This window comes from Arachis duranensis, chromosome 5 (genome assembly GCF_000817695.3).
Source record: "Arachis duranensis cultivar V14167 chromosome 5, aradu.V14167.gnm2.J7QH, whole genome shotgun sequence".
Classification (NCBI taxonomy): domain Eukaryota; kingdom Viridiplantae; phylum Streptophyta; class Magnoliopsida; order Fabales; family Fabaceae; genus Arachis; species Arachis duranensis.
The window spans coordinates 83,321,708-83,342,480 of NC_029776.3; the positions used below are offsets into that span (position 1 = coordinate 83,321,708).

The 20,773-nt window shown below is 34.7% G+C and overlaps 2 protein-coding genes across 2 annotated transcripts in view; one reads left to right on the top strand and one right to left on the bottom strand.

Moving 5' to 3' along the window:
* The first annotated feature begins 282 nt into the window (after nucleotides 1-282).
* On the top strand, nucleotides 283-8,480 carry LOC107489788 (2-methylpropanoate--CoA ligase CCL4). The gene is made up of 2 exons (XM_021143893.2): nucleotides 283-878; nucleotides 6,404-8,480. Exons 1-2 carry the CDS (start codon nucleotides 357-359, stop codon nucleotides 8,405-8,407), a joined length of 2,526 nt encoding a protein of 841 aa, XP_020999552.2. The 5' UTR covers nucleotides 283-356; the 3' UTR covers nucleotides 8,408-8,480.
* A 1,162-nt stretch (nucleotides 8,481-9,642) lies between these two features.
* The window catches only part of LOC107489791 (beta-glucosidase 12), a gene marked incomplete in the record, with an annotated part of 15,065 nt that continues 3,934 nt past the window's right edge, over nucleotides 9,643-20,773 (bottom strand). The window contains 8 exon segments of the mRNA XM_016110551.3: nucleotides 9,643-10,046; nucleotides 10,191-10,299; nucleotides 10,728-10,830; nucleotides 10,943-10,974; nucleotides 11,230-11,447; nucleotides 11,838-11,953; nucleotides 18,422-18,677; nucleotides 18,808-18,895. Coding sequence (XP_015966037.1) covers nucleotides 9,860-10,046; nucleotides 10,191-10,299; nucleotides 10,728-10,830; nucleotides 10,943-10,974; nucleotides 11,230-11,447; nucleotides 11,838-11,953; nucleotides 18,422-18,677; nucleotides 18,808-18,895 — 1,109 coding nt within the window.

The following is a 20,773-nucleotide window of genomic DNA, read 5'->3' on the forward strand; positions in this document are numbered from 1 at the left end:
TAATGTGTAAGTAATATTTTTGTAAAAGATATATTTTAAAAGAAGTGTTAGAGAAACAATGATTATCTTAAATAATATGAAGAATTATCAATCAAATATAAATACACTACATCCTAATTTAATGTTACTCGTTAAATTTATTTTTTTAACTCTATTAATTCATATTATTTACGTATTGTTTAAGAATGTTATTACTTATCTATATTTTTTCATATTTTAATTTCAACTTTCTCCAATGGAATACCATACTTCCACGACCTTTTGTTTTTTCGGACAAGCTATACTTTCATGGCATATTTTTCATTGCAGGTCACTCCAGCTCCTTAATAAAAAAGAAAAAACAACTGATAGAAAGAATGGAGGAACTGAAGCCAAGTGCTGCAAACTCTTCACCTCTCACCCCACTCGGTTTCTTGGACAGAGCAGCAACTGTTTACGGCGACACACCTTCCGTTATCCATGACGCCGTTACCTTCACCTGGTCCCAAACTCGCCGTCGCTGCCTCCAGCTCGCCTCTGCTCTCTCCTCCCTTAAAATCTACCGCGGCGACGTCGTCTCCGTCGTGGCACCAAACATACCCGCAACCTACGAGCTCCACTTCGCCGTCCCCTTCGCCGGCGCAATCCTCAATATCATCAACACACGCCTACGCGCCAGAACCCTCTCCGCTGTCCTCCGTCACGCCGAGTCCAAGCTCGTCTTTGTGGACATAGCCTCACGTGATGTCGTCCTCGAAGCTCTCTCTTTGTTCCCCGAAAATAATCCCCACCGTCCGATCCTCATCCTTATAGAGGACGATGAGGTCGAGCACCTAACTCCATCATCCACCGTTCATTTCGAAGACACGTACGAAGGCTTAATCTCCAACGACATTGGAGTCAACAAATCAGGAGAAGGAAAGCTCGCCGCAAATTGGAAGGGACCATACAAAGTCAATGAAGTTTTAGGAAAAGGTTATTATAAAGTAACCGACCTGAACGGCACTGAGTTCCCAAGGTCGTGGCATGCTTGTAATATGAAAAGGTACTACAGTTAAAAGCGAACTCTACTCCCTGATGTACTCTTTTCCCAACTTCATGATTTTTTCCCAAAATTAAAGGGTTTTTTCTGGAGAAGGGTTTTTAACGAGGCATCATAGTAGAGGCTAAGAGAAAATAGGCTATTAAAACCCTTAGTAGCAAGAAGGTACCTCCCCAATTAATAAAGATCTTTTTCATCTTACAAATATCTCTTATAAATTCCTTTTTTGTTTTCTCTTTCTTTCTACCAAACGCGCCGACTTAAACTCGACAAAACGTGAAAATCCCATGAACCGACCTAGATGGTCGTCAGGATAAAACGACAAGGTACAAGTCGGTGTAAAGAGGTTATATAAGCTGATCGTAAATAACTCAGAAACAACTCGACTCATAAGTCGAAACAAATTTCCGAGTAGAGAAGCTCGGAAATACTTCGACCTGTAAGTCGGAGTGAAGAACCGAGTAGAAGAAAAACGCATCGCAAAAATAACCTAAGTCATAAGAACTCACTAAAGCAAAGTTGAGTATAAGGAATAATAAAAAAGAGATCGAAAAACCTAGGAAAAAGTTTAAAGGCTGTCCTGAAGGCCTTAAACAAAAGGCTCAGAAAAACAGACGAGCCAAAGAGAAAGGTTTTTAGAAAAGATCAAGGGGACTTCGAAAAATCAAAATCAGAAAAGCATACACGCGTAAGGTAACTTAATCCCCTATCAAAAAAGGGTACTTATAAAATATTTTGTTTACGGCCTTAAAAGGCCAAAAGAAATTGTTCAACCGACAAACGACATATAAAGAGTTTAAAAAAGGGGGGACTCACAGGCCGAGCCCCCATATAGCCATAAAAAAGTTATTTTTGCAGAGGAGTAGACGGATCACCACCACCAGAGTCAGGAAGAGCGCCATCAGGACCGGGAAGAGAGGCAACCACGGGAGATGAAGAGGAAGCCGGAGGAACAACAGAAGAACTCGGAGCGTCTTTAGAACGAGGAGGAGACTCAATAATCCTCTGCCCCCGAGTCTTCAATTCTGACTCGAAAACGATTACGGGGGCAGGAGGATCCACAATAGCACCATCAATAACAACTTTGTCAGGATGTAAAGGAGAAAGATCGGGAGCAATAACTCTGACTTGCTCCAGGAAGATCCTCCAAGACTCCTCGGCACCATCAGCGATAGAGTCTTCCAACTCGGCATACGCATTCCGAGAGTTCAACAAATCCTTTTTCACAGACACAAGATCTTGAAATAAACTCTGATAACTCTCCTGTGCTGTTTTCCTCAAACTCGCCTCCATGTTGCATTGGGCCCGCAGCTTACTCTCCTTTTCCCAAAGGCTATCTCTCTCCGCCCTCAGCTTGGCGACCTCCTCCTTCAACTCCCTCTCATGCTCCTGATAAGAAAGAAGCCTCCCCTCCAGCTCCTCAACCTTCGAGGTTAACCCCAAAGAGCTGAGAGGAGTCTTCTCAAAAATATCCAAAAGCTTGCCACAAACACCCGCTGCCCTAAAACTCTCCTCAGCCAGAGTGGTGAGGTGGTTTCGAACAGAAACATCATCCATACTTATATGAGGATAGATGTTCTTTCGGACGAATGCAAGAGCATCCGCCTTAACACCACCATCAAAAGAAGAGCCAGACTCTAAAGTCTTGCGCTTCTTCTTCTCTGGCTCAGAAAGAAGTCGGGCGGAGGGGAGCGGCAGAGATAAGGCTGAAGAAGAAATCACAATGGGCTGAGAGGGAGTCCTCACGTTCTGAGGAGGAGGAGGAGGAGGAGGAGGAGGAGGAGAAGGAGAGATAATTGCCCTGGCACCACCAACCCTGGTCCGCGACTTTGCTTTAGCCTCCTGAACCCTCTGGTAAGATTCCTGAGCATTCTTCCTTGCCATGTCTGCAAAAGAAACAATTAGCAAAAATTACAAGTCAGCAAAACCCAAGTCGGCAGATACAAGTTGAAAATAAGAAATGCATATACTACCTAGTTGCGACCGAACAAAGGTCGGCGATCCCTGGAGGAATTTCCTAGTGTCCAAGTATGGGGCCCTCCCCCACACTTCTCGGAAAAACCCCACAATGGCCGCCTCCACCTCGTCCAGGTCGTCCAGACCGTACTTCTCACAAGGGGAGGCCTCCAACCAATAGAGGGGAAAGCGAGGGGAAGAATTCTCATCCAGGAAAAAGGGGTGGTGACCCTCTACGGCTTGCACTTTGAAAAAATAATTTTTGAAGTCGTGGAAAGATTCGTCAAAAAGAGTGAAAATTCTCCGACCTTGTATGGCTCGGAAAGACACCCATTGCTGCTTGTTATTTTGCCCACTAAAGGGCTTAGTCATGTGAAAAAGAAAGAAGAAAATCCTCAAAGAGGTCGGAAAGTCCAAAGCGTGACTAATAAATTGATAAATTTTCAGAAAACCACAAGAATTGGGGTGAAGTTGGGTAGGGGCAACTCGACAGTGGTGCAAAACAGACATCTCAAAATCCGAAAAAGGAAGAAAAACACCCAAACGGGTGATCATACATTCATACATAAAGAAAAAATGAGGGGCCGCCTCATTGGCCCTCCCAAAACAAACCCGGTCTTCTGGACCCGGGACTACCAACTCATACTTTGGCTTGTCCTCCTCAGAAGTACAAATCCTGTGGTGAGTACGAAGATGAGTAATAAACTCAGCGTCGACCAAGGGTTCCTCCCCTAGGACCGTGACATCAACCCATTGAGAAAGAGCTTCTACAGAAGACATTTTTTCTAAAAATACGATGAAAACCTACAAAAGAAAAAGAAAAAGAATAAAAAATGAGAGTCCCTAAGGGGTTACGAAACTTAACAGAAGCCTACAACGTCACTTCTCCCTCTCCAAAGAAAATGAAAGCATGCAAACACAAAGCATGTCATGAAAGAAGAAAAGCTAACCTTTATCCAAAAGGGAAGGTTGGAAGAAGCAGAAGTCTCCAAACGCAAGAACACAGCACGAACGAAGAAAGAAGAAATTTGAAAAATTGCAGAAATGAAAGAATGAAGGAGAGGGAAAGTATTTATAAATACTTTAGGGGCATAATGGTAAAAACGGAGCAGTCATTAATGAGAGTGCACCGTTATCAAAGCCATCAATCCCTAAATGCATCCCTAACGGACACGACGCTTGAATAGACGTAACTGTCAGAAACAAAAGGTCGCGAAAATCATGTCGGTTTAAAAACCCGCGTCTCCTCCAAGAAAGTCGACTACGAACCCGAGTTAAATACTCGAACCCAAGTCTTAAAGAGATCTTGGGCTCAAGTAGGGGCACTGTTCATACCCTGGCCCAATAATAAAGGCCCAGGTCCAAAAAAATGCCTAGTCCAGAGGATTAAGCCTTGCTGAGCACCGACCTTCGTACTAAGAAGTCGGTGTTGACTACGATTTGTCCTAAAGAAGTCGGACACGAGATTAGCTGGCAGATAAACACTCATTCAAATGAATAACTGTCCCTAAAATCTCTGTAACCCCTAATTCATTAATTATATAGCAATAACATATTTTTAAACTAACTTTAGTTAGGATAACTTTATATTGCAGAATAAATTAAATTAAAATATAAGTGAAAATACTTAATTATCACATGCAGAGCACAAAAATTTATACTTACTTTAAAATAAATGGTGTACTGGTTTATTTTAGCTATGCTAATTTCAGATTTTTACTTGGCCATAAATTAATTTCTAACAACTTTAAAGGTTTAATTTTATAACCATCATGGCATTAGAGGTGCCAACTCGAGAGGTGCGGTTGGGTCTCAATTAATCCACTACAGATAAGATTGAATGCGGAGTGGATTGAATGTCATAAGAATATGTTATAGTTAGGTATTAAATTAAATATTTTTCGCTTAGTATAAACAATTTTATCATGGAACCAAAATAATCAATTGATAATTTATTATTTTTGTTTATATAAAAACTAATTTTATTTTAATGATATATTAATACAACATAATATCATATTATTTTATTTGTATTTATGTTATTAATTTAAGCAAAAAAATTTATATAAAATTAAATATTTGATAATTATGTTATTTATAGAACGATTATATTATTTATAATAAACTTTTAATTTGCATACTCATTAGGTTATATAATAATATTGGATATTTTTAAAAATTTATGAGTAGAGTTAGGATTTGATTTAAACTCTATCTATTGTCACCTTTATATGACATAGTAGTATTTTTTATAAGATGACGATGTACAATGATGAAAAGATGAAGATGAGAGTTTTGAATTATATAAATTTATCCGAAAAATAACATCAAAATTCTTTAAGTTCGACACACAAATTTTTGAATTTTGACATTAAATTTTTTAACAGCCATACAAAAGTTTTTTAATTAATTAGAAGTTATTAGAAATAAAAATAGCATCAAATTTTCTTAAAAATAGCATGAAAATTTTTTTTAACATATCTTCTTCTACTACTTTTTTTTCTTCATATTTTATCCTTTTTTTCCTGACATGTTTTTTTTTTCTTCATATTTTGTTATTGATACAATTTTTTTTTGTATCTTCTTATATTTTACTTCAAAAATAGAGGATGTTATCTAAATAATTTTGTTTTAAAGTTAAATTGTATACTTTTAAGTTGTAGATAATAATTTATCTTGCAATGAGATATAGAGATCAATTTAAATTTTGTATTTATCGTGGTAAAATTTTTATATTTTATATAACAAATTTTAGTGTTATTTCTATTTTTTTATATTTCATGTAAAAAATTTTAGTGTTGTTTTTTTTTTGTCTCTTTTTATTTATTATCATTGTTTTTTTTATGTTCTATTTTTTTTTATAAAATTTTAAAATATACAAAGAAAGAAAGTAAATAAGAATATAAAAAAATTTGTGTAAAAACAAAAAAGAATGGTGATGATGACAATGGTAAAGAAGAAGATAGTTTTGTGCAGGATACAGGTTATTAGTTTATATTATTACCCTCGTTTAAATTAAGTCAAGAAATATTTTTCTATTGGTGAATAAGATAAGAATTCCACAGTTGTGTCTTGCTCTTGCCCCACTCCATAAAGACAAAGTAATACATGACAGCCCCACAAAATATTTAAATTCCATAAACAATTTTTAAAGATTGTTTTCCACATCATACCAGTTGGCAAAAGTACTAGCACTAATCTCGTCATTTTACTCTGCTTAATTAAAAAAAAAAACTTATTTTCACCAAACCAAAATTCGTCGTCTTGTGCCAAATACTGTAATTAAAAAAAATTATAAGAATCATATAAAAAATTAATGATCAAATTAATTATAAAATTTATATTAAAATATATATATATTAAAATAAATTAAATAATATATATTTATATATTAATTTTAATGTGTAAGTAATATTTTTGTAAAAGATATATTTTAAAAGAAGTGTTAGAGAAACAATGATTATCTTAAATAATATGAAGAATTATCAATCAAATATAAATACACTACATCCTAATTTAATGTTACTCGTTAAATTTATTTTTTTAACTCTCTTAATTCTATTATTTACGTATTGTTTAAGAATGTTATTACTTATCTATATTTTTTCATATTTTAATTTCAATTTTCTCCAATGGAATACCATACTTCCACGACCTTTTGTTTTTTCGGATAAGCTATACTTTCATGGCATATTTTTCAATGCAGGTCACTCCAGCTCCTTAATAAAAAAGAAAAAACAACTGATAGAAAGAATGGAGGAACTGAAGCCAAGTGCTGCAAACTCTTCACCTCTCACCCCACTCGGTTTCTTGGACAGAGCAGCAACTGTTTACGGCGACACACCTTCCGTTATCCATGACGCCGTTACCTTCACCTGGTCCCAAACTCGCCGTCGCTGCCTCCAGCTCGCCTCTGCTCTCTCCTCCCTTAAAATCTACCGCGGCGACGTCGTCTCCGTCGTGGCACCAAACATACCCGCAACCTACGAGCTCCACTTCGCCGTCCCCTTCGCCGGCGCAATCCTCAATATCATCAACACACGCCTACGCGCCAGAACCCTCTCCGCTGTCCTCCGTCACGCCGAGTCCAAGCTCGTCTTTGTGGACATAGCCTCACGTGATGTCGTCCTCGAAGCTCTCTCTTTGTTCCCCGAAAATAATCCCCACCGTCCGATCCTCATCCTTATAGAGGACGATGAGGTCGAGCACCTAACTCCATCATCCACCGTTCATTTCGAAGACACGTATGAAGGCTTAATCTCCAAGGGAGATCCGAATTTCAAGTGGTTATACCCTAACAGCGAGTGGGACCCGTTGAGACTAAACTACACCTCCGGAACGACGTCGTCTTCACCCCAAGGAGTAGTTCACTCCCACAGAGGAACCTTTGTTATCACCGTTGACTCCTTGATGGATTGGGAGGTTCCGAAACAAGCGGTCTTTCTCTGGACCTTAGCGATGTTCCACGTTAACGGATGGTGCTTCCCGTGGGGGATCGCTGCCGTTGGAGGGACGAACATCTGCGTCCGCAAATTCGACGCGCCGATCGTGTTTTCTCTCATCACGAGCCACCGCGTGACTCACATGTGTGCCTCGCCGGTGCTGCTTAACATGCTAACAAACACTCCCGACAACAAGCCGTTGGAGAATCCCGTCCACATTCTCACCGCCGGAGCGCCGCCTCCTCCGGCGGTGATCCAGCGAACGGAGTCTTTAGGATTCATAGTCAGCCACGGGTACGGCCTGACCGAGACTGGAGGAGTGGTCGTGTCGTGCGCGTGGAAGAGAAAGTGGAACCGTTTTCCGGCGGCGGAGAGGGCGAGGTTGAAAGCGCGGCAGGGAGTAAGAACATGCCTAATGACGGAAGTGGACGTGGTTACAAGCGCGGGAGAGAGCGTGAAGCACGACGGGGTAACGCTGGGTGAGGTAGTTATCCGCGGAAGCTGCGTGATGCTTGGATACCTTAAGGACCCCGAAAGAACAAAAAACCGTTTGAAAAACGGTTATTTCTACACTGGCGATGTTGGTGTGATCCATGAAGACGGTTACTTGGAAATAAAGGATAGGTTAAGCGACGTTATAACCACCGGTGGCAAGAATCTGAGCAGTGTGGAGGTGGAATCTGTTCTTTACATGCACCCGGCTGTGAAAGAGGCAGCGGTGGTGGCGAGGCCGGACGAGTACTGTGGTCAGACACCGTGCGCGTTCGTGAGTTTGAAAGAGGGGTTGGTGGTGACAGAGGAGGAGATAATTGAGCATTGCAGGAAGAACATGGCAACTTATATGGTCCCCAAAACGGTGGCGTTTAGGGAGGAGCTTCCAAAGAGTTCCACTGGGAAGATTAAAAAGACTGTGCTGAGACAAATTGCGCAAGAAATGGGATCCATCCCATATCAAAATGTGAATAATAATTACTCCATTTTGTCTTAGACTGGAATCTTTGTATTTTGTAATAATACATATGGAAAGTTGAAAAATGAATGAGGGTTATTTTTACGTGAAACAGTGAAAAATTTAAGCTATCAGTAATCTACATCTAATAGTGACAATTTTTATATATTTTTAAAGGTGAAAACTCAATTGAAATTCATTTAAAGTTGATATTTGAGAATTGTTGAATGAAAATTTAATCAAATCAATGAAATTATTTATCGATTTTTAATATCAACTTCGAGTGAAATCGATATGTTCGTAACTTCAATGATTGTTGAGCTAGAATCAGTAAAATACTGGGGAGATAATGCTTAATGAAAGCCGTGACTTTGGGGTTGCTTATTTGGTCAACTTAGTTCGGTCTTGCATTATAGGTGGGGACCTTAAATAAAGAATTCAATTGAATATGGTTCCGATGAATATTAGTTACTTTACTAGAGAATAGAACTCAGCACCAATTTATCAAAAAATAACTCTAAAATTTGTTAAAATAACCTTAAATATGTTCTAGAAATATTTTCAATAATCTTGTATTATCCACGTTTTATATATTCTTCTCTTTTTTAGTTAATTCAGGTTTTATAATTTTATTTTTGGTTTGCCACTTTTTATAATTTCTGATAGACCAATTGTCGTCGAAGTTGACCCTTTGGTCTTCGTATTGGGCCTAATAGACGAACAATTGTGCCAAGTTCGAATTTCGGGCCTTTTTTTGGGTTTTAAAACTTTTTCCAAAAGAAAAAACGCTGTATGATACATGCAATCTTTTATGACGAAAACAATTCCTTTTTAGGATTTTTCATAACAAAATTTGATCATGCTTCATGCCAAATATAAATATCTATTGAAATGTGCCGATTACCTTGCAAAAATGAGCTTAAAGATAGAATTAGATTTTATTTTTTGAGATATGCCTCCTCTTGAAATCGTGAAAATTTTGAGTGAAGATGATAGAGAGATTACCTTACCCTATTTAGATTGTAATTAGGTATTTTTTTTTTTGGACTTCTACCCCTCTATAATATCAAAAAACAAAAAAATAAATATCTATTGAAACTTAATCATCCTCACGAATTTTTTTCTTTATAAAGAAATGTTGTAAATTCAAATTTTAGTCCGTTTAAGAAAAAAAGTTTTCAAAAATTTTTTGGCTAAAAGAAAAAATATTTAAGTTCACATATTTTTTAAAACATTTTGCTTAGCTTTGGCTGTTTAATAAACTTGTTTTGGCATTCAAAAAACATAATTACTTTTATTAGCAGAAGATAAGTATCACTTTTACTTTTATCCTCTAAGTTTTAACCAAACACACTACACACACCATATGAAACTACATAGAAATCATAACTTGATCGACAAACAATATGTACTACTTAGAATTACAAACACCACTTATATCTTGGAGTCTTAGCTTGATCATATGTCTATATACAAACTTAGCGGAAATCATCATATATATCCATGTGTTTTGTGCCTTAGGAAATCTTTAAACCAAATTGCTGACTTTTTTGGATATCTTTTCAGGCCATTTTTATAGTCCGCAAAATAAATTCCAAACCTCGAAGTGTAGCCTTTGATCCATTCGAAGTTGTCGATCAATGACCATGCAAAATATCCTTTCACATTCACGCCATCCCTAAAAGATTAATTAGAGTTAACCAGCCGAGTTTTAATTTGAATACATCAAACATGTATAATATAAATGAAAAAAAAAGACACAAAAAATAGCATGAAAAAAAAAAAACACTTTTCTATTATTATTCTGATGGTATATGCTTACTTTATTGCAGTTTGAATATTGTAGAGATGACTAAAATAGTAATCAATCCTATTTGTGTCGTTAAGGGCTTCATCAAGTGAGAGTGTTGGATCATTGAATTCATCTATACCTGTATAATGAATAAATTAAAATTGTTTTATTTGCATAATAATCATAAGAAAGTAACTCAAACTTAAATTTGGACGACCAAAAAGATAAGTTATTTCTATTAAGATGAGTATTTAATTTTTAGCTTAAACAAAATACATGAGTTTAATTTTTAAAATTTAATTTTTATGCACAATGCAAAAATGTTATATAATTATTTAGTCAAATTTATATATGCGTTTAGGTAATTTTTTTAAGTAAAGATTGAAAATTTATTTTTGCTAACGTCATAAATATGATTGTATAAAATATTTTTATATTATTAGTGCATTAAAATTAAATTCTAATTTTTATATAATTTTAGTATAAAAAACTTTATACATACCAATATTTAATTATATATCAATACATTAGTAAAAAAATGTTAATTATATAGTATATATTTATTACCATTTTCAGTGATGTAGATCATAGGGTTGTTGTACTTTGCTTTAGTATAGAGCAAAAGTTCTAGAATTCCTTGTGGATAAACAAACAACCAATTTGAAAAAGCCTACAGGAACACAAGTTTACATTAAATAAATCATCATACCAAAAATGCAACTGAAATGAAGCAGTGAAATGTGGTTAATTGCAAAATAAATGCATATATTTAATTCACATACCTTTGGACCGATAGGTTTTCCATTTCTCTTCGCTGTAATAATAAAACTATCTTTGATTTAACATTACAAGAAAGAAATAAAAAATATAATGTTTGGTAACAAAAAAAATTAATCAAAAATAGTTAGAATTTATTTTATTTAATGAATACTAAATAAAATAAATTCTGTCTATTTTTTTATTTTTCTAATATTACCAAAAAAAATACATAGATCTCGAAATTTACATATGGGCAAATGGCAATTACAATTTTCATCTAATAATGATAAACGTAAGATAGTGTTCTTACTTGTAAGATTAACTAGAAAATCCGTCATGAAGCTAGGGTTGGCATCCCTTAATTGTGGAGCATCGGTAGCATAATTGGCAGTGTAGTAGTTTAATCCAATGAAATCAAAGGACCCTCTTACAAGATTTGATTGATGAATTGAGAATTTTGGCAATCGGCTTCCAACCAGAGACCGCATGGAACTTGGGTATTCTCCTGTGGTTAATGGCTCCATAAACCTGTTAAACATTTTCCCCCTCTATAATAAAAAAATTTATACTATCTAAGTTAATGAATAAATAATTAAGTGTATCCAAGACTCAAGAGTAAATTATTAATTACTTTTACTCTTACGTAGAATATAGGCATTACAATAGTCATTTTTTTTAATTTCTATCAGTATGTTATAGATATATAATAATATTAGAATTTAATTCTGATACCTTAACAAAATAAAAAATTTAAAAAATTTTACATAATTATCAAATTAGAGTCATGTATTTAAATAATCTTTTAAATAAGTAATAAAAATTAAATTCATATAATTATTGGGAATAAAATTTTTGAATAATTTGAAGTTTATTATTTCTATCGTTGATTTATGGTTAATAAAGAATAATAATACATACCATCCAAACATGAAATCAATGGCTCTTTGAGCAGCATGATGGTCCAATTCTGTATCATAGAGTGGCACCATCCAGTGACAAACTAGGGTTATCCCTATCAAGCCCTTTTGAGCTGCCTATACACAAAAGAAAATTTATAAAAAAATTTATATTTTCAATAAAATAATATTAAAAAGGTAATAACTCAAACTGCCAAAATTATTTTATTTAAGTTAACATTCACAACATCAATAATTATATTACACACGTATTACATATAATATATATCATCCAATTATTTCAAAAGTAATTAAAAAATATAACATAAGATAACTTTTAATTTAGTAATGTAAAATAAGATAATAATTTGTATTACTTTTTACTAATTTTCTATTGTTTCTGAAATATTTTTATTTTTAATATAACCTCTTACCTTATTCGTGTAAATAAATAATTTTTTTTATTCTTAAATAAATATTGTGAAGAGTACCACTTTTAGTATAGAGCCTACAGTCAATAAGTAGTTAGACCCTCACCTCTATTGATATTAGTTCTTGTAATATAACCCTCTGAGGTATCTATAAATAACACTTTTGGCTACTAAAAGAAATAAGAATAATCAATTACATTTTCTCTTTATTCTTTGATTCTCTACTCTCTCTTTCTATTTTCAAACACTGCATTCACCCTTCACATCACTGTTGCATAATCACATATGGTATCACGAGCCTTCCACATTTTTTTTTCTTTGAATTCCGGGTCTTCTTCGACTTCTCAATTAGAACATCGCGATCCATAGCGTCCGATTCCAAAACCGCAACATCAACAAAACACCACATTTCTTATTTTTCAGATTTTGGGTCGCATCTTTACTCTTGGTTGAAGGTACAATTTCAGATATCTCAGCATCATCATTGTTTTCAAGGTTCCGATCTATGGCTTTGATTGTTCCAAATACTTCAACCAACAACAACAAATTTCTCCTCCAACCTATTGTTGACAAATTGGAGGACACTAATTTTGTTACCTAGGAACAATTGGCTTTTTTCACCACCAAGGTCAAAATCTCGAAGTCCATATTATTGAGGGCAAAAAACTTTCAAAATATAAATATGATGCAATTCAAGTAACTAGTACAATTCCTTTAAAGCATTCAAAATAGCTTCTACATGATTACAATTTAAGTTCATGGCTCCTTGTATCCATTGATAGCTCTTATAAGAACAGCATGGTGGGCTATAAATCTGCTCGTTAGATCTAGAACAGGCTTTATCAATTATTTGCAGAATTTACAAAATAAAAAATCAACCAAATAAAGACACAACTAAAGAATACCAAATTGAATACTCAGAGTATATCACAGTACCTCAAGAACATCAAGAAACTGGTAGATTCTCTTATTTCTTTTGGTTATGATGTCACTACAGAAACACATATCGAAATAATTTATGATGGTCTCTCAAAAGATTATTCGAGATGTATTTCTCTTGTACAAGTAGAGTCAAAGTTTTTCAGTATTGGTGAAGTTGAGACCTTGCTAGTCTCTCATGAAGAAACCATTGAAAAATTTAAACAACTAACTTTAGGGACAGCATAGGCTCGGCTTGCTCACTCTCAATTTTCTAATTCAAGATTTTCTGGGAGAGATTTTAATGGTTGACGAGGTGGCCGTGGAGGCAGATTTGGCAGAGGAGGTAGAAACTCTTGGCAATCAGAAAATCTTCAATGTCAAGTGTGCAATAGACCTGGTCATTCTGCATTCACATGTTTGTATCGTTTTGATCAAATCTACTATAGAAATCAATCATCATCCTTCAGTTCTAATAGTGGAAATCAACCTCCACCACCATCTAATGCATTCCATCATCCACAGTCTTACTTAACCTCTAGTTTAACATCTTCAATTGCTGATAGTATCTGGTTTTCAGATTCGGGTACCAGTTATCACTTGACCTTTGATTCTCAAAATTTTATCTCATCTGCTGAATACACTGGCCTAGATCAATTATACATTGTCAATGGTTCTGGTATTTCTATTTTTCAATATGAAAATTCAGTTTTAACTCATCCAACTTCAAAAAGAATTTTTCTTCTTAAAGATCTATTACATGTCCCTGAAATTGTTAAGAATCTATTGAGCATCTCTAAATTTTGTTTGGATAATAATGTCTTCTTTGAATTTTACCCTTTTTATTATTGTGTGAAATCACAGGTCAACAAAAAAATTCTTCTCTAGAAAATTCTTAAGAATGGATTGTATGCTTTTGAAAATCTATGTGTTCCACAAGCTTTAAATCATCAAAATATGGTTTAGTCTTTCTTAGCAACCTGCAAATTTAATCTTGCTCTTTGGCATAGAAGGCTTGGACATCCTTCTTCCTCTATTGCTAAAACTGCCCTAAAATAATGTAACATTCCAATTGATAATAATGAAAACTCTAGTTCCTTTGTTTGTGAACATTGTTGTATGGCTAAAATGCATGTGTTTTCTTTTTCTAATTCTGACACTATATATACTTCTCCTCTACAACTCGTTTTTATTGATATATGGGGTCCCGCTCCTAGTGCATTTTAATCTGGTTTTAGGTATTATGTGAGTTTTGTTGATGCCTTTAGTAGATACACATGTCTGTATTTGCTTCAAAATAAATCCCAAGTATTTGAAATTTTTAAACAGTATAAAATCCTAATGGAAAAACAAATTGAATTTTCTTTAAAACAAATGCAAACAGACAATGATAAACAATTTTTGTCCTCCTCTTTCAATTCTTTTGTGCAAGAAAATGGTGTTGTTGATCGCTTGTCTTGTCCACACATCCATCCACAACAAGGAGTTGTTGAAAGAAAGCACAGGCTCTTGGATGGGTTTATCTCTTCTTGCTACTGCCAAACTTTCCTTTTCTTTTTGGGAAGATGCGTTCTTGACCTCTACATTTTTTATCAATAGACTTCCTACCAAAATTTTGAACTATAACTCGCCTTATGAGATGTTACATAATGTGAAACCAAATTACAACATGCTAAAAGTTTTTAGTTGTGTATGCTGTCCTCATTTCAAACCCTTTAATATTCATAAAATGCACTATAGGTTACAATAATATATTTTTTTGGGCTATGCTCCTCAGTCTATCTAAAGGATTCAAATGTCTTACAAGTCAAGGAAAAATCTATGTTGCAAGAAATGTTATCTTTGATCAACAGTTGTTTCTCTTTTCATTTTTATTTATTGTTTCTAGCATTCACAATGCATGTTCTTCTTCCAAGGATTCAACTCCTCCTATTTTACCTCATCATATTTCAACTATTGAGATTGTGCACCTGCCAATTCTCCACTCATATCAACCTCTTTCAATTTTCATCTCTCAAATCCTCATACTTCCTCAGACCAATCTTTCTCTAACTCCTCATTAAATATTTCTGATGCTACACCAATTCAAGCAATAGAAACTGAACCCTCAGGAACTCTTATTTTTTGCTAAACCCCCACCTGTCAAGTCACTCAAAACAATACAATATGGTTATTATGTCAAAATCTGACATTTACAAACCAAAAGTATTAACTGCTGCTGTTTCTTTCCATGATCTTCTCCAAAATCCACCGACATCCTTGAAACAGGCCTTGAATTCTTCTTACTGGCTAGGGGCCATGCAAGAAAAATATAATGTCTTAATGAAACACAATACTTGGCATCTCACTACACCTCCTCCCAATGCTAAAGTCATTGGGTGCAAGTGGTTGTATGCTGTGAAAAGAGCTCCGGACAATACAATTAAAAAATATAAGGTAAGACTAGTAGTTAAGGGATATCACCAAGTTGAAGGTTTAGATTTTAACCAGATTTTTAGTATTGTTATAAGACCCTCTACCATTAAGACTCTGATTTCTATTATTGTGACAAAAGGTTGGCCTCTGCGGTAATTCGATTTCGATAATGCTTTTTTAAATGGCACATTAGATGAGGATGTTTATATGAGACAACCACCAGATTTTACTTCCTCTAACTCTACTTTACAGGGGACAATGCATCTGAAATAGAAATTCTCATTCAATCTCTTCACAATAAATTCTCTCTCAAGGATTTAGGCGGCCTGCATTACTTTCTTGGCTTAGAATTCAGTAATTACATAATGGTGATCTACACATATCTTAGTCAAAATATATTCTGGATCTATACACAGAGCTCAGATGTATGAATCTAAAAACTGTATCGACCCCTATGTTATCTACTCTGAAACTCATTTTCCAAGGCTCATCAGAGTTTAAGGATCCAACTAAATATCGCTCACTGGTTGGAGGCGTTCAGTATGCTATTTTAACCCATCCTGAAATTGTCTTTTCTGTAAATAGGATTAGCCAATTAATGCAGAATCCCAAGGAGCATCATTGGAAAGCTCTAAAGCGCATACTCAAATATCTCTCAGGTACGTATCATCATGGTTTAGTATATTCTAAATCTACTAATGTTCATATTTTGATGTTTGTAGATGCTGATTGGACTAGTGACTTAGATGATAGAAGAAGTACCAGTAGTTATTGTGTCAACCTAGGTTGTAATCCCATCTTTTGGTGAAGTAAAAAATAGAATGTAGTGAGTCAATCTTCCACTGAAGCAGAATTCAAGTGCTTGGCAGATGTAAGGTTAAAGTTCTCTGGGTGCAGAAGTTGTTACAGAAACTTAGCATACCTCAAACTGTCTCCCTAACCATCTTCTGTGACAACTTGAGTGCTATTATGCTTGCTGCCAATCCAGTTCTTCATAGTCATAGCAAATATTTTGAAATTGATTTGCATTTTCTGCAAGATAGAGTTACAAAATGCCAACTTTTTGTGGTTCATATTCTTTCTGATTCTAAGGTAGCTGATGAGCTGACCAAGTCCCTCTCAGCAACTCTCTTTCATAAATTTCAAACCAAACTCATGGTGGTTTCCAATTTTACATTGAGTTTAAGGGGGATGTGAAGAGTACCACTTCTAATATAGGGCTTGAAACTGATACAATTAAGGAGTAGTTAGAGTCTCGCCTCTCTTGATCTTGGTTCTTGTAATATAACCCTCTGATGTATCTATAAATAACACTCTTGGCTACTAAAAGAAATAAGAATAATTAATTACATTTTCTCTTTATTCTTTAATTCTTTACTTTTTCTTTCTATTTCCAAACACTGCATTCACCTTTCACATCACTGTCGCATAATACACAAATATACGTATTTAAAATAGGACTGTAAAATGATTAGTCTGTTCCATCAAAATTCATTTTGCTTAAATTTGTAGATGATATAGGTTGATTCATTTATTTTTTATTTGTTTACGATCTTGTTTATGGTAAAGTTGGTTGATTATGTGAATTTACCTATTTATTTTTTTTCAAAAGAAATTGGACAAAAATTTATAGTTTTAGACTGAAAAAAGTTTTTTTTGACAAATAAATCACTTTTGGACTAAAACACTTAAATAAATGGAGCTTTTTTAATGAGTGCCTTGAATTTTCAGGTCGAATGAAAAAATTAAAAAAAATTAACTCCGTAACTATTCTCTTTAACCCGTAATTTTTTACATTAATCAGGCCAAGTTCATTTAACGTCTCGTTTTTAGTGCTCAATTTTAATGACAAAATTTTAAATTGGGTAAAAGATTTTTCTAACAGATTTATTTGCAAGAAAAAATATAGGTAACCAACATCATTGTTGAACAATATAAATAATGAAATTAAAAAATTAAATGAATCCGAAATTTAATTATTGTCATGAATAATTAATATCTAATAATAACCAAATTTCAAATTTTAAAAAATAAGGGTTTTCACATTGAGACTCTCCAACTAGCCTCTGGTCTTCTCTTTCTCTCAGCCCATCGTCGCGCCTCCGCAGCCGACGCCGCCTCCTTCTACGCCAACCTCCGAGCAGCCCAGATACAGGTATTTTAATCTGGATGTTTGATTCAATAGGATAGTGGATGATTATTTATATTCTTACACAAACGATTATTTGTAATAGTCTTTGTGTAGAGTATGTGATCAGTTACAACTTACAAGTAGTAGAGGCTGAATGTTCGATTCCTTAGGCTAGTGGATGGTTATTTCTATTGGCACATAGATAGTTATTTGTAATAGTCTTGATATAGTGTGGCTGATCAAAAACAAATAGTAGAGGTTGAATGTTCTATTCTATAGCCTTTCACTGACCTAAGAAGGTTGGAAACAGAGACACGGAACGCTAGCAGGAACGGGCATTCAGCCGGGACACAGGCGGCGACGGGGTGTCTCCTACACAAAGCTGGACGCTTGATGGCTACACGAGGGAGGCGCTCCGGATGACGACAGCAGCGGAGAGATCGGACGGATGAAACTTGGAGGCGAGAAGGTGTTTGATTCCAACGACTGTTCGAGTTTTGGGGTAGGAGAAACGGTTTGACGGCTAGGTCAAAAAGGGGTAAATAATATTAGAGTGTAGTGTGTTTTAGTTGAAATGGGTTAATTTTAAGGTCCATTATTCATATTGTTCAAATAAGTCATTAGTTACCTAACATTACCCTATTTATAATTATTAACCAAACCCTAAATATAAACATATATGCAACAAAAATTAAAGCTTGGTTACAAAACCTGATACTTAGTTTTGTAGATATTGAAAGCAGCTGCATGAGCCAATAATTGATGGTGTGACACTATATAGGGTTCAGTAGCTGAGTCTCCACCACTGCAATTTAGGTTTTGCCAAGATGAACATCTCAATGGTGCACCAACTCCATCTGCGTAACCATGTTTACTGAATGACCATGGTTCATTAAACGTAATCCAATTCTTCACCCTGTCTCCAAATTCCTTAAAGCAGACCTCAGCATATTCCTTAAAATCCTTTCTAATGATATTCAAAAAAAAAAAAAAGAAAAAGAAAAAGAAAAAGGTTTTAATATTTAGGGTATATGTTGATGATCATGCATTATATATAGTTTCGATTAATTAGGTACTAATTAAGAAATATGAATTACACTATATTAGGGCTTAAAAAGCCTCCATATTCATCTTCTAAGATTTGAGGAAGGTCCCAATGAAAAAGAGTTGCAAAAGGTTGAATATCTGCATTGAAATAATACCACATGTTATTAGAAAATAATAAAAATATCAACTTTTAAAAAATTGAACCGATTATTGAATCATCCTAATTATTAGTTCGCTGATTTAGAAATTCAATAAATTTAATTGTAAAATAATTGAATTATAATAAAATAATATATAAAATTATAAAAAATATAAAAAAAAACATAAATATATGCTATTATCAATTTTAAAAATATATAAATTAAAAGTACAAAACCAACTAAAGTTTTATAATTTTATGTAGGATAAAATACTATTTTAGCCCCTAACGTTTAGATTAAGTCCTAATTTGGTCCTTAATGACCACCAATGTAAACCTCTTTTCTTTGATTCCTATAAGATCCTGAATTTTTGAAAATTAAATAATAAGTTATTTATGATATAATATATTTATTTAAGAATATATTTTCAGATATTTTTATATATATAGATCGGGTAAATTCTTATTTATAATTTAAAACTTTAGTAATTGAAAAATAATGAGAATTTTATATGTTATATTTTGTATATTCAGACTTTGAATCTTATTTTATGAAAAAAGGAAAAATCTATTTAATTACCTCTAATTTTGAATTAAAATATTTATTTAGAAAATAATTTTGTAAGTAAAAATAAGTAGTATTCTCAAGAGTAATTATATGGAACTATATTTGGTTTTCAATTATGACTGTATACCTTAATTTTATTATTTGGGGCTGCCAAGCTGCCATCGTCGAGACCGTCATTGACGCCACTGAAAAGAAGATTATGATTGCCGCTACTGCATGTGAGTGATAGAAACACGTACAGTTGTCCTGTGAAGAGAAGGTTGTTTCCGTCACCGCTGCCGAAACTTCTATCATCGCCGTCGAGCCAGCGCTGCCACGGAGTTGTCAGAGGCCGTTGTCATTGCTGTCTGGGTCACGGTGGTCAAAGTCGCCGCTGTTGGAGTTCGCCTGAGCAGCTTAGGGATTCCCGCCGCTCCTTTTTAGTTCTGTTCTAGTTGTGCCGCTGTTTTGGTCACCGAAAAACACATTCGGAGCTACTGTTACTCCGTTGTGTTATTTCTCTTTAGCCGCAATAAGTCGTTCTTGCCTTGAAACCCTCACCACTACTGTAAAAGTGTTCTGTTATGAGTTTGTTTAAGATTCTGAGATTTTGGTAACATATGATCGAATTTTGGTTTTTGCATATCGTGATTGAAGTTGGCAATTTTGCATTAACTGTAAAATTATCCCGGGAGAGAGTTTGACAACACAATATAGGGTGCTCGTCATGAATTTTCGCGTTGAGTAAAAGTTGAGAAAAAGACATCATACGAAGAACCCAAGGACGAGGTGGTGGCGGATGAAAGGTGAGGAACAAAGAAGCTTCTTAAGACGGGTAGGAGAAGAGGCAAAATGGGATGGGAATGGAAGCGCGGAAGAGATGTGGAGGGAGATGGCAGAAGTTATTAGAAGAACAGCAAAAGAAAGTTTTGGTGAATCTAAAGAAATAGGACCAAGAGACAAGGAGTCCTGGTGGTGGAATGCGAGTATACAAGAAAAGATAAAGATAAAAAGGGAATGCTTTAAAGAGTGGTCTTTATGCCGCAATGTATATAACTGGGAAAAATATAAGGCGGCTAAGAAAGAGACAAAAGTGGCTGTAAGTGAAGCAAGAACAAGAGCATATGAGGGTCTCTACCAGTCTTTAGGCACGAAAGAAGGAGAAAAAGGTATATATAGAATCACAAAGAGCCGGGAAAGAAGAACGAGAGATTTAGATCAGGTTAAGTGCATAAAGGATAAGGATGGAAAGGTGTTTGCTCAAGAGGAGAAGATTAATGAAAGGTGGAAGAGCTACTTATACGAGTTATTTAATGAGGGACAGAAGACT

Bases quoted from the DNA above. Each gene is read 5' to 3' on its own strand.
- LOC107489788 (XM_021143893.2), top strand. From the start codon at position 357: ATGGAGGAACTGAAGCCAAGTGCTGCAAACTCTTCACCTCTCACCCCA. The intron at 879-6,403 runs GTCAACAAATCA...TTTTTGTAAAAG, and splicing joins TAATCTCCAACGACATTGGA to ATATATTTTAAAAGAAGTGT.